This window comes from Pezoporus flaviventris, unplaced genomic scaffold, assembly GCF_033815535.1.
Source record: "Pezoporus flaviventris isolate CSIRO_AGI_PZ_B2104156 unplaced genomic scaffold, CSIRO_AGI_Pfla_v1 ptg000013l, whole genome shotgun sequence".
NCBI classification, from domain to species: Eukaryota; Metazoa; Chordata; class Aves; order Psittaciformes; family Psittacidae; genus Pezoporus; species Pezoporus flaviventris.
The window spans coordinates 42,329,516-42,343,189 of record NW_026892561.1 but is presented as its reverse complement, the minus strand read 5'-3'; the positions used below and the strand labels follow the sequence as shown (position 1 = coordinate 42,343,189).

Genomic DNA, 13,674 nt, shown 5'->3' with positions numbered 1-13,674 from the left:
TTAATGTTTGGTTAAATGTCTTCAATTGGAACTGAAAAGCACGTGAACAGCTTTTCAGTTTCACTCCTTGATTGCACATAGAGGGGGCATTGAGATGTCAGAACTTTCTCTTCTAATTTGAGGTGGACAAATAGCGGGGTGAGAAATGGAAGTACAGGGTGGTGATGGGATTTCTGAGCATCAGTGCTGGGACCAACCCCTAGCTGTTTTGTGTTGATGCAGTTACTTGGTGTTGGGCCAAATACATGCCTTCTGGTGTATTAAAAGATGGTATTAAAAGATGGATTATCATGAAATATTGACACCTAATGGTATTTTATGTATCAGGCATCTGTGAACAACTTTGTGAATTTACGTGGCTATCCCCATATCATAGATGAGGGAATACATGTAAGTGGAAATCTCTATTAAGAATACGCAAAATGGCTCTGGAAGTTGCTTAAAACCCAATGTACTGTGAATCTATTGCCTGGAAGTTATAAAGAGCTAAATTTCAGCCATACTGGTGTATTGCATTTAACAAAAAGTCATTAAATATTTCTGTTGTGGAAAAGTCCCCTCATTCCTGCCTAACTGTTAGTGAAGTTCTTATAAATAATTCATTTTAGCCTGTGACCAAGCATGGTAGGAGTCAACTGTTATGACTCAGTGAAAAAGATAGTCTTGAGAAGAGTATGTTTCTGTCCATGACTTTGCAGTGCATTTCATGGTCAGAGTACAAACTGCTGCTTCCTGAGTGATGCAAGGAGAGCAGCAAAGGAAAATTTATAATATTGCTTTTTGTCTGGCTGCTCTCATACAGAGGGATTTTGTTAGGGGTTACCTGCTTGTCTCCTTTCCCAGCCATGCAGTTGAAAACAATGAAGTTCTCAAAACACCTTATTTGCCTCTGTTAATAAATCAGGTTTTAACTATGCACTTGCCTCAGGCACTTTACTGTAAACTAGATTTCAGAGGCTTGGGCAACCAATTTCTTCCTGATGAATTCCTACCCGGTGGTGCTTACCTCTCGCCATGGCTGGCAGAAATCATGGCACATCGCACAGCTCTGCACTTTTCTCCCCTGCAGCCTGTGTTCCCAGACTGAATGCTTGTCTCTGACAAAAGACAGCATCTTCCTATTTATGCAAAGCAAGCGATAATCTTACTGTTATGATGAAATTACCTGTAGAATTATGGGAGGGGTTTGTATGAAGGCAGCTTACCTGAGATGGAGCTGTGCATGTGCCTTTTCCATCGAGGTCATAGTTGGAGAGTGCCCTTAAAGCATGAAGGCAGATGAGGGGGATAATCTCACTTATTTAGAGGAAAAGTATAGGTCAACAGATACATTCACATGGGCAGGGCTAACTTTGGGTTTATGGATTGTTGCATTTTGCTTAGTATAGGCTTCAGGTTGTCACTGTGTGTGGACAGTGCCATTGCTGTGAATTCAGTGCATTCTTCCACTGCTACCCATCCATGAATGAGGATAGTGGTCTTTTATGATGACCCGAGAATATCTGTTTTACCTCCCAGGTCTCACAAAGCTTTTAAATGTGATCTCTTTGCAGGACGTGATTGGTGGAGCACTGATTTCGGCTGTGCTGCTTGTGCTTTTGTATCCTGCGTGGGACATGATAGATCACTTGCTATTAACTAGTCCCTTCTGTCCACTGCTTTGCATAGTTGTGCCTCTTGTCTTATGTTACAACTACCCCAAACTAGACTATTACAGCCCTACCAGGGGAGACACCACTACTATTTTAGGAGCTGGAGCTGGAGCAACAGTGGGATTTTGGTTAAACAACCAGTATGCTGCACCAGCCTACACCAGCAGGAATTTTCAGCTTGGATTTCCTCTGATCACTGGTAAAATAGTGATGGTCATGCTAGCCAGGTTCTTCGTAGGGATCTTTGTTGTTCTATTGACACGACAGCTCATGAAGAGCGTGGTTCTTGGCATGCTGGGTTATCGATACAAGTTTCCCATTGGCGACCTGGAAGCACGGAGGCGACTGGAAGTCGAAGTCCCCTATAAATTTATAACGTACTCCTCAGTTGGCTTCAGTGCGACTGTGATTGTGCCACTGCTGCACAAGCAGTTAGGATTGATGTGAGTGCAGCACCTTCCTTACCAAGTAATGTATGGCACCACCATTTCAGAGATGTGATGAGTCTGTTGAGGCTGGTAACTTGACCAAAAAGTGTTTTATTCCTTTCTGCACTGGTGTGGTGGTTGACCCTGGCCCACCAGAGCTGCAATATCACCCCCCTCCTCAGCTCAACAGGGGAGAGAAAACATAATGAAAGGCTTGTGGGCCAAAATAAGGACAGGGAGAGATCACTCAGCAGTTACCATCATGGGCAAAACAGACTCAACTTGAGAAAAAAATTAATTTATTACCAATCAAATCAGAGTAGGATAAGGAAAAATAAAACCAAGTCTTAAAAATGCCTTTCTCCAACCCCTCCGTTCTTCCTGGCTTGACTTTACTCCCAAATTATCTACCTCCTCCCTCCTAGCAGTGCAGGAAGACAGGGAATGGGGTTGTGTTCAGTTCATCACATGTTGTTTTTGCTGCTCCCTCCTCCTCAGGGGAGGACTCCTCACACTCTTACCCTGCTCTAGCCTGCGGTCCCACCCATGGGAAACAGTTCTGTACCCTCTTCTCCAATGAAAGTCCTCCCACAAACTGCAGCTCTTCACCAACTGCTCCATTGTAGGTCCCTTCCATGGGGTGCAGTCCTTCAGGAATAAACTGCTCCAGCGTGGGTCCCTGATTGGTCGCAAGTCCTGCAGCAAACCTGCTCCAGCACAGGCTCCTCTCTGCATGGGGTCACAGACTCCTTTGGATACCCACATGCTCTGATGTGGGGTCCTCCGTGGGCTGTAGGGAAGTTCTGCTCCAGTGCATGGGGCACCTCCTCTCTCTTCTTCCTCACTGATCTTGGTGTCTGCAGAGCTGTTTCTCACACATTGTCTCACATCTCTCTTCTCTATCTGCAATTGTTGCACAGGGTTTTTTTTCCCCTTCTTAAATATGTTATCCCAGAGGTGCTATCGGCATTGCTGATGGGCTTGGGCTTGGCCAGCAGCAGGTCCATATTGGAGCTGGATGGCATTGGCTTTATGGGACACAGGGGAAGCTTCTCACAGAAGTCACCCTTGTGGTCCCCACTGCTACCAAAACCTTGCCATGCAAACCCAAGGTCATGGGAACCACTGTACATAATTAACTTCAGGATAGAAATAGCTGACTCCACTGTGTCCCATAGTTAGAGAACAGTGGCCTAGATGATGAAAGATGACAAGAATCTTTGGTTATAAAGCCAAAATCCCTGCTGAAATGCATCAGTGGCTGGTTTCCTGTAGGGTTGGGGGTACTGGAAGTATGGCTGTGCTTATGGGACACTTGGCCCTGTGGGGTGTGGGGTTGCTCCTGCTGAAACAGGAGAGCAAGCCAAGGAAGAGCTCAAATTTGAGGCGGGGGGAGTGAGCGGCTGGTGGGGTGGGGGAAGAGGCAACCAGCCAAGAGCAAAGCGCTGTCCTTGGGGCATGCGAAGCTCTGTCAATGCCACGCTATCCCTTGGGGCCTAGGGATGAAGGAAGAATGGCTGAAGATGAGAAGGTGATGTAGAGATGGAGGCTTTTCAAGTGCTGACACTTTCTTGATGTTGGGCTTTGGAGCTTCCTGTTGGCCAGGATGGCAGGTTTTGTCAGCAAGCATCATTGGCACAGATTGGAGACATCCACATTTGGGTATGGCTGAGCATTTCACTAGAGAAATCTGGTGATTATTGTACTTGTCACAGTGTTGTCTGACACCACTGCCAGGCCTGGCTAGTTCCATGTGTATGGTTTTACTCACTACAATCCCGAATCGTGAAAAGGCCCCAGAAAGTAAAACAGAAGAAAGAAAACTCCAACACAAAACATTGTGATTTGTAACAGATTTATCTTGGATATTAATAAGAAAACCTCCACTAAAAGGTCCTTTCACTACATAGAACCAAGCAGAGTTGTTACGACAATGTTGAGGCTTGTGTTCAAACTGTTTAATTTAACTCCTCTGTCTAGGGGACGGGACAGAGTCCTTCCTATCATGCAGAGGGGTAGAAGCAATGTCCTTAAACTGTGTTGTGGAAGGAGCTGAGTGGTGACTGGTGACTACAACATGTGGTGATGATACGATGCCATCATTTTCTGGTGCTGCACAGCATTGTGGTTGGTCTTCCATGCATCTTGCAATACTGTGTATACTTGTAGAGTAGCAGTTGACTGTTTGTAGGATGGTTGCCACTATAACTCAGGCTGCTTATTTAATATATATATATGTATCAGCTCTTGGACCAATGAGCTGCTGAGAAATACAGCAGTGAATGTGGTCTGCTTGGCTACTAAGATATAACATGCTCTGATCGCGGAGCTTCAAGCATGGCCCCAGTGCCTTTCCAGTAGAATGTACAGTGAAAAACATCTTTTTAACCACATACAGAAGCCAAGTGTCTTCCTGGCTGCAAGAAAAATTAACCTGAAGAATGTAAAGGAGGTGCTTTGCCATCAGTTGACCCTATAAAAGAATCAAGTTCCAAAACATAGCTGCGAGTTTCGTTGAGAAGCAGGAGGCATGCACGTGAAAGAACTCTGTGAGTTTAAAACCAGGTCAGTGGTCTCCAGAAGAAACACAGGCAGCACCTTCAACCATTTTAGGTTTGTCCAGGCTGTGAATAACCTGTTTTAAGTCAGGCTGTGTGGACTTTACATGTGCATGCAAACAGCTTCAATGAGTCTTTCAGCAGGGCATGTGCCTTTGGTGAGTGCTGGACTTGAGGTCCCATCCTCAGTCTCCCTCCCTCCCTCCCACACACCACAGAAGCACTGCTCACAGGCTTTAAGACACCTTCTGTCAGGAGTGCTTTACAGTGTGCAGCTGCATGGCAGAACAGAAGCACTGGGTAGGTGCCACATTGCAGTGGATGGGTCCAGAACTGGGAAAAACCTTGACAGCAAACTGAGTGTTTAACTGTGGGGTGGAATCAGTCCCAGGAAAGGCACGGATTGATGGGGACATTCATCCAGTTTTATGTGTAAAATTTCTGTTCTTAATCATACCTATTTTCTGCGATGATGATTTTATAAATTATATATAAATGCTTGGATTTATAAAATGTGTGCATAGGTATTTTTATCTTTTATAGTATTCACCTGCATGTGATTCATGCAATACATGCAAACTGTATTTGGTTCAGATTTTAAAATACACTTCTTTTGCAAAATCTGATGTTTCTCTTTTCATTTTGTACCTTCTATTGCTACTTGTAAATGATTCATGTAAAGGGAATGTCACAGTTCAAAAAGCTTCCCAAATGCAGTCACCCTCCCCTCTTCCAAAGCTGGCCCCTTGTCCCCTGCTCAGCCTAGCTGTGAACTTTGGCTCTTCAGGCTCAGGGGGAACATCCTGCTTTTTCTTAAATATAAAAAAACCCCTACTCATCTACTTACTACTGTTTGTTATATCCTTTGCAAATGGAAATGTGAGTTGCCATGTTGTTAGTGATGTGGGATGGGTGCTTGGGCACTGGGAATCTCCTTCACCTGCACTATCTCTAATAGACTGAAGAGTTAATTGGAAGCCAAATCTGATTTGAAATTGATTTATGCCATTATGGCATGATATCCCATAAACTGCAGAATATTTCATGTTCACTGGGGAGTCAAAAAGGTTAGGTTATCAAGTATGTGTATTTGAAACCAGGTGGGGCCATATATTCCCCTCAGCACGTCCTGCCTGGAAGAGGCAGGCCATGGGCCTCCAAGTGCCTACAGTCGACTGGGGTGAACCCTGATTGCTGCAGCATCACTGGGCTGCCAGGAGCAGGTGCAGCTTTCAGCTGGGTTTTGTACTGAGGCTGTGCTTGTGGGATGCTCACAGGACTGTAGCCCTTCCTGCAAGGTCTGGCCTTAAGAGGCAAGTCCTCTTACAAGGTAAGACATATCACCCTTTCTGTATTTTATCAACCTGAAGCTCCAGGTCCTCGCTGCAAAATCGTGTGTCTTCACTGTCCCTACCTCTTCATACCTGCAATTTGGGTGCCTCTGCATCTCCAGTGATGGTAGAAAATGAGGGTTTGTGGCTGGTTTTCTTGTCATGGTCTGTACTTGGTAACACAAAGGCATCAGCTGAATCCTCTTGTGTAGGCATGCTTGGTTTCTAGAGTAAAATGCTGCCTTTGATGGGAATGGGAGATAACCTCTAGATATGGAGCATCAGCCTTGGAGCCGGGACTGTTGATTTCTCATCAGTATTGTCCTGTATGTCCTGATCCAGCACTGCAGTTCTCTATCCCATGGCCTTCCTCAGCTGGAGTGTGGTGCCATGACATGATTTTTCTTGATTTTGTTTGCTGTGCTGTCGAGAGGGATGTAGCAGGCATCTCACCTTTAGCTTAGTGCACTTTGTCGTGCCTTGAGGCTGCCTCCTTCATACATGCTTGCTCTGCAAACCACTTTCTGGGTACATGGTGCCCATCCAGGCTTTCTCCTGTCAGAGGTATCTCTGTGTGCTGGTCCCTCAGCGCAGAACGAGCTGCTCTGGCAGCAGCCAAATGTTATTGCAGCCCTTGGCAGGGATTAAAAACCAAACCAGCAGGCACTGAATTTGCCTGGTTCAATTTTCCAACAGTAACTTTGCATAACCCCTGCCTCTTAATCCATCCAAGCTTCTATGTGAAACTGCAAGTAAGCTTACACCTTGCTTTCCTGGATACGGGTGATCTAATTTAGGGGATGGAAGAAAATTATCTCTGTTTCAGTTTTAACCCTTCTAATACATGCTGCAAGTTAGGAAACGTGCGTACATCAATGAACAGGGTGGAAGCATGGCCCAGCAGCAGGTGGGATGTTGCACATTTGTTAAAACATATGTAAAGCATAACCCTGTTTCCTGCTATAGAGGTGTCAGAGTGCATCACTTCCCCACTGTCTGTGCAGGACCGTGCTTGCTGTTGGACTGGCAGCGATGGCCATCAGTCTGCTGCCCTGCTTGTCTTCCCTCATGGCAGCTCAGTTTCAAGGTCACTGGGCGGTCAGACGTGTCGCATGTGCGTGAGGCCATGATCCTGGGGACAGCCTCCTGGCAGCAGCACTGCTTTTGCTTCATCTGTTCCACGCTCACCTGCCAAACCAAGAATGATTTAAATTGCAAGCAAGCTAGCCTGGAGATGGAAACGGTCCCAGGAGTTACCTTTACATAAATACTCTGGTACAGTAGCAACAGGGAGACCAGCGGCTGCGAGCTGGACACGGGCTGTTTGGAAAAGGACCTTTGCAGCACAGCAAGGACAAACCCAGAAGTCAGTACTCATGTCCAGCTGAGTGGAGCTCAGCAGTCACCCTGACAGCACGTTAAGACAGGCTTTTACCTCTCTATCACCACCTCTTAAGCTTCTGCGCTTGTGTCCAGATCCCAAACAATGATCTATACCTGGAACCAGCAGGAGCAGGCCAAAAGTAATTCATAATTGGGAATCAGTAGTGAAAAATCCAGCTTCCAACTCTACCTCAGAACAAAAATAAATCCAAGTTCAAAAATCGCTCCAAAGTCATCACCATGACCAGACAATGCTTCCTTTGTCAGAGACCATAGCTACAGCAAAGAGCAGATGCAAAATTGAAGTGCTCACAGTGGCCTTCTGTAGCACAAAGCTGTGTGTTAACATACCTTGATGAGCTATGAGCAAGCTGCAAGCATCAGATAATTGGTTTTGGGCTACAAAAGACAATGCCCTGCAATAAACATGCTAGATTTGTATGAAATGTCCCGCTTACTAGGATTCACAGGTAATCCTGAGCACAGCACTACAGTAAAGCTTGAACTGGAGAGCTACAGCAGGGTCTGCAAGGCTGCTGGCACTGCATCTAGCTGTGAGGGGCTGATGGCTCTGAAGACTCTTTTCAGCCTTCCTCTTGATTCTTTTCCTCTACTTTTAGCAAGTAACTTCCCTGGGACACAGCTAATGTCCCACTTGTGGAGCATTTAGCTACCAGAACACAGGCAAATGGTATGAAAAAGGAGACGTGATAACTAAAAGCCTTGCAACACATGCCATGGCAGCTCAAGCCCTTAGTCCCAGCCTAATCTGGACTTCACACTCAAAAGACAGTAAATTCACAGGAGAATTGGGACACCCAGAGAGCCAGAAAATCTTGTGTAGAGAAATATATTTAGTGCACGTAAATATGCCTGTACTCTGCTGAAATGCAAATCTGCCATATTGTCTCCTAATCCCCATGCATGACACACTAATAAACGGGGGGGTTTAATACTTACCATCTGCGTTACAGATTGCTTCCCACACTGTGAGCTTGCTTGGTTACAGTTGTGTAGGCATCATGGAGAGATATATCCTGCAATCGACAAGCTGGCTAATCCCTCAGGGGACGTTAAAATGTGCGCTGCAGTTTTCTCACTCTGTGGGCACTGGAGTCAGTTGTGCAACTTACGGCCATAGCTATATTCTCATTTCATGTCTGTCATGCAGAGATAATTAAAATCTACACATCCACCTGAGGGGAATGGTAGGGTCTCCAGATGGGTAACTATAGTGCATTTTTCATACTGAATTAAGACTTGTGCCAAAAAGCCTTGCCTGTTGCCCTCCCACCTGTTAAGATTACCAACAGGGCCGTCACTGAAAAGCCACGGTGGGTCCAGTGACAGGGGATCTGTGCAGACTTGCAGCTCAAATGTATGAGCTTACCTCTCCTTTATCATTGCATGTCTCTTCTCAACGAGATAGTAACACCTTTCTCCAGCATCACCCAGATGTCCACTCTTGGACAGTTCTCTCCCGGGATCAGGGCTATCTGGCTCTTGCAGTGGAAACAAGCCACAGCATACTGGCCTAATGCAAAATACATACTATCATTAGCCTGCAACATTAGCAATGGTTATAGTATTGCAAATGAGGGATAGCCAGCTTCATTAGCAAGCCAGGAAAGAGCCTGCTTCAGCATACTGAGCTGACCACCCACTCAGTGACCTTACACCAGAAAGGATGTATCTGGCATTGCTGTGCTGCATGGACCTTCTCAATTTTCCAAATAGCAGAGGCACAATGAGCCAGGCTGTAGCATAACTGTTGCCAGAAAGCCACCTAGAAGGAAAAGGCTGACCTGTGAGAGGTTCGCATATATTACTAGGGGCAGAACTGCAAGAAAGTAACTGTCTGAAAGCTGCGTGCTGTGCAGCTGGAATCCAGAAAGCCACTGGTGGGGTGGTGTGAGTGCTGTGGGAACATGCCAAATTCTGCAGACCAGTATTGCCAGCCTCAGTCTGATAGAGGCTTTGATATTTTTCAGCTTCTCATGCAAAAGGCCACTGGCATATGCTCTTAAATGCATTTTCCCAGTTTGGTTTGGAGCTTCAAAAACCACCAGGCTTATATCAACCATGGAAAAATTTAATTCCACACCATCCCTTTTCTGAATTTAGAATGATAAAGGATCAACAGTTATGTCTGGACCAGGGCAGCAGATATTACACACATCTTGCTTGCAAAATAGCTCTGGTTTTCATGAAATAAGTTTGTTTTCCTCCTCCAGCCACTGATGACCACATGACAACCGTACAGAATAAAAGCTCAACTCCTTAGTTCTGCTCACATTCACTCAACATTTGCTCTAATCAATTATCTTATTTCATGCAATAAGAAAAGAATGAAATTCCTGTTATGCAGCCATAATCAGTTACAGTATAAAGCTGTGTCTGTGGAACATTTCTGATTTTGAAAACTAATCATGTGCTCTGCCATTACATTTCTCTTGTAATACACTAGGCTTTTACCCAACTTGTTTCTCCCTCCTCCCCCTCCTTGCCCTTTAAAAACAGTGAGGGCACGGTCTAGTCTGAGATGCCACATTCTTCCCCTGCAGAAGCTAGCCAAATTGCACTGTAAGGAACATATTTACCCAGGGAGCCAGACTCTGTTTTTCTAGTTTATTGGAACATAAAAGCACAAGCGGATGTCGCCCGCAGAGGAAGACAAAAGAGCAGAGGGTGCTGCATGTGACAGTGGATGGCTGTAGGAGGATAAAAGTCCTGTCTTCACACGAAGGGCTCAATATTGATCTCTACGGCAGAGCAAGGCATGGTGAGCTCAAACTTGGTGATAACATCGGGGTGTAGGACTCCAAGTTTCCCAATGCTTTGACCTTTGGCAAAGACCTCAGCACAGCGACCAGGAAAGAAAGCAGAGCCTGTGAAGAAAGTGAGAGAAAAATCAATATTTCTCCGCTCCAAAGAAGACAATAGGCATTTAACACAGAGAACAAAGCTCTCAGTATTAAACTGTTCTCTGTGCTGAGATGCTAAGAAGGAGCAATCACTTTCTTGCATTAACAGTTGTCATGATTGATAGAGAATGAGGAAACACTTTGAGTTAAAAATAAAATGTGCAGCCCAAAGCGTGGGCCTTTTTCACACTCCACTTGTTTTGACTAAGTTACTCTTGTAACAGAAATTAGCACGGATAAGTCGAGTCACAGGGCTACTGAAATGAAGAACTTTAGCAGGCTTCAGGGTATGTAACACCTGAATGTTTCCCACATTAGTCTGTTTAAAGAAATAAAGCTCACTGCCATCTAAAGGGTAAGTACGCAAGTCACGCTTGATTACATGTCACATAATTAGAAACAACCTACATTCCTCATCTGGAGAAGAGCTTTTAAGCAGTTTCATATACGCTGTAAAACTGTGGAACAATGAACAACTCAAAGGAAGTCAAAGATCGTCTTCCTTTTACCTCAAACCAAGCCCCAGGTTTTAAATGTTATTCGGGAGGGTTTTGTTTTGTTGGGTTTTCTTTAAATAAATATTGAATTTGCCATGAAGAACCTGGAAGAGCTATACAGACTTTTCCATGGAAAGACTTTCTTAGCTGGGAACTTACCTGTGTGTGGTGGCTATACCAGCAATACATTCATGCTGCCTCCACCATGCTTTTAATGCTACTGCCCTTGCAGACAGGGAACAGCTTTTTAACTTCTGGACAAGCTGGCAGGGACAACATCAGGGGCCAGTCAGCTTCCCTGCCCTCAACTCTTACTCTGCATCTTTATCTAAATAAGCCAATATCCAAAAAAACATCTTCTACAGGAAAAACTAATTATTGGGTATGTGTGCAGTTGCATTGCTGTGGAGGAGAAACATCCCTGCTCTACTTGTGTCTGTGCCATAATGAAAACAACAGCTGAGGAGATGCTTGCAGTCCTGCTCACTGCCTGCTCACAACTGTCATGGTACTCAGCCCTCCAGCATCCACTGCATCCTGCAAAAGGACCGTAAGCATTTCCTAATGCAACTTACTCTATGGTTGTTCCAGATGCTATTTAAGGTTCAGGATCTGCCGGGACATTCTACTGCATTTACAAAGAGCTATTTAAAAAGGCAATAAAGGACGAAATTAACCTCAAACCTCAGGAAGATTTGCATAACACTGATCACTAGTGGTCAAGCCCAGAGATACATTCCTTGTTAGCTCCCCAGTGGAAATAATTCACTTAAGAAGTGTCTCCTATGAAGTTTGTAGTTGTAACTTGGAGCTAAAAAAATAAGAACAGCAATTAGGTCTTTTTCTTGTCCGATTTGCTGCAAGTGCAAATTAACTTAAATGTGTACTTCAATTTTGGCTGCCTTGTGAAACCTGTAGGCAGCAGTAAATGATGATGGCAACATTACCTAAAGGCTGTTTTAAAAAATATCCAGAACCAGTATCTTTTAAACCATCCAGTTCCAGTCTCAACTACAAGCGCAAACTAGCTACTTACACTGGATGTACAAAAGTGACATTATCTAGCCCCTCAATGTTCCTGGCATGTGACTTTAGCCAAACAGACACTTGCCACTGCCAAGCCGCTCTATTCAAAACAAGTGTTAAAATAAAGCTTGACGAAACAAATTTAGACAGGAAACAAATGCCACACACAGAGATCACTCTTCAGATTGTGGGTGAAAACATAACCTAAAAATAAAGTACCCTTGTAGTTAGTGGTAAAGACTTTCCTATTTGTGAATAAAGCTGGTATTGTACCAAGGATGTGAGCAACACACAGTGACGTTCTTTTAGAAACTTGACTGTAAGCTTAAGCTGGCACAAGAGCAAAAACCAAGCAGAAGTACTGGCCTGGTACTCCGCTATGAGATTATAGGGAAAAAGAGCTCTGACAATATGGTTAGTTATAAAGCTGTGATTCTGACTTATCTTTCTTCTGAGCTGTCTTATATGTAGCCTTGGGAAAGTTACTTTATCTTCTTGCACATCTAGAACCAATTAGATCATGAGACTTAACTGTTTTTAAACTTCTTGTAGACATCCATGGATGGGGTCTAAAATAATACTGCAGTATTAGGCAGTTTCCAAGATCTGTGCTGCTTCCCATTGTGTGAAACAACTTTATGTTTTGAGGCCCAAGAAATACTCTGCTACCCGAGCACCACTAGTTGTCGGTCTCCCAGTCAGAAGTTAGGTAGAAAATGGACAGGCAGCAGGGGACTTAAAAGCCTCACCTGACCCTCACATACACCACTACTGACCTTCCCTAGGAGGTTAACTTCAGTAGAAGTTCCCTTGCATTTAACTAAATAATACGCATTCATGAAAATTTTTGAAAACTGATGGAAATTTGTGACATTATATTGGAAACTATGAAATGGCTTAATGATTATGGCATAAAGTAAAGGGTTACATTACCTAGAATCTTAACACCCATAAAATCAATCCCTTCTTACTATGAGCCTACAGCCCAGCTTCATTAACACAAGTGAACTGAATCAGTGAATCACCACTGCCAAAAGGGAGGTGGTGGCTCTCCACCTGGAGAGGGGAGGAGAGTGGAAAGAAACCATACATTTAGTGTGCTCTGAATATACTGCCCCCAGCTACGCGTTAGGCATTGAGCCATATTTCTGTCTCATATGCAGCAACTGATGCTGGGCTGTGATGTTATTTTACTTTACACTTCCTTGCAGTGAAGAGGTCGATACATAATTAATATCAAGGGGGCCCATTTACCTCCCCAAAGTGCAGAAAGCAGGACCTTCAAATCACCCCTCCGTTTCTACTTAATCTAACTCTGAAATGCTGGTTACTTCACAGTGTGGTCATTAGTGTGCCTGGTGCATTGCAGGCATGGCGCTTGCAGGGTATAAGTCTGTGACTGGAAGAGACCAGCCAATATGGAAATAAAAATGAAAGAACCTGTTAAAAGCTTTAGGGTTCCCATATGTCCAGTTAACATTTGGTTCTTGCACCAAAGAAACATGAGATAAGGTTTACAGACAGTTTATGAACTCTGGTTAATAATGAAACTATTATTATTATTACATGAATTACAGAATGCTTTAAAGCATATTCCTGCCTGCCAAAAGGGCCTCAAGACTACATCCAGCAGATAGGGATCTAAGGTTGTCTTTGTCTTAGTAACTTCTCTTTGACCATGCATGTAAGAGAAGGAGGTTGGCTTTCACCTGAGAATGGGTGTTGTTGACTCATGTACTCCTGGCCAGGGCACCAGAATTTGAATCAAATAAAATTTTCAGATCAAAAAATTCAGACATTGAAAGGGAAACATATAAAGGAAGAAAAAGTGCAGAAGAAACATGAAAAATCTGAGGAGAAAGTGGGAAAAAGAGA

At 44.2% G+C, this 13,674-nt stretch overlaps 2 protein-coding genes across 5 annotated transcripts in view; one reads left to right on the top strand and one right to left on the bottom strand.

The window, feature by feature from the left end:
* SGPP2 (sphingosine-1-phosphate phosphatase 2) overlaps positions 1-2,434 on the top strand; it is a 36,937-nt gene extending 34,503 nt beyond the window's left edge. For all 4 annotated transcript variants that reach the window (XM_061453040.1, XM_061453039.1, XM_061453038.1 and 1 more), the window contains one exon: positions 1,554-2,434. In XM_061453040.1, coding sequence (XP_061309024.1) covers positions 1,554-2,099 — 546 coding nt within the window. In that variant the 3' untranslated portion in view covers positions 2,100-2,434. The remainder of the gene's footprint in view (positions 1-1,553) is intronic.
* A 7,532-nt stretch (positions 2,435-9,966) lies between these two features.
* Positions 9,967-13,674, bottom strand: part of FARSB (phenylalanyl-tRNA synthetase subunit beta) — a 42,021-nt gene continuing 38,313 nt past the window's right edge. The window contains exon 17 of the mRNA XM_061453036.1: positions 9,967-10,240. Within this exon, the coding sequence (XP_061309020.1) occupies positions 10,089-10,240 (152 nt within the window). The 3' untranslated portion in view covers positions 9,967-10,088. The remainder of the gene's footprint in view (positions 10,241-13,674) is intronic.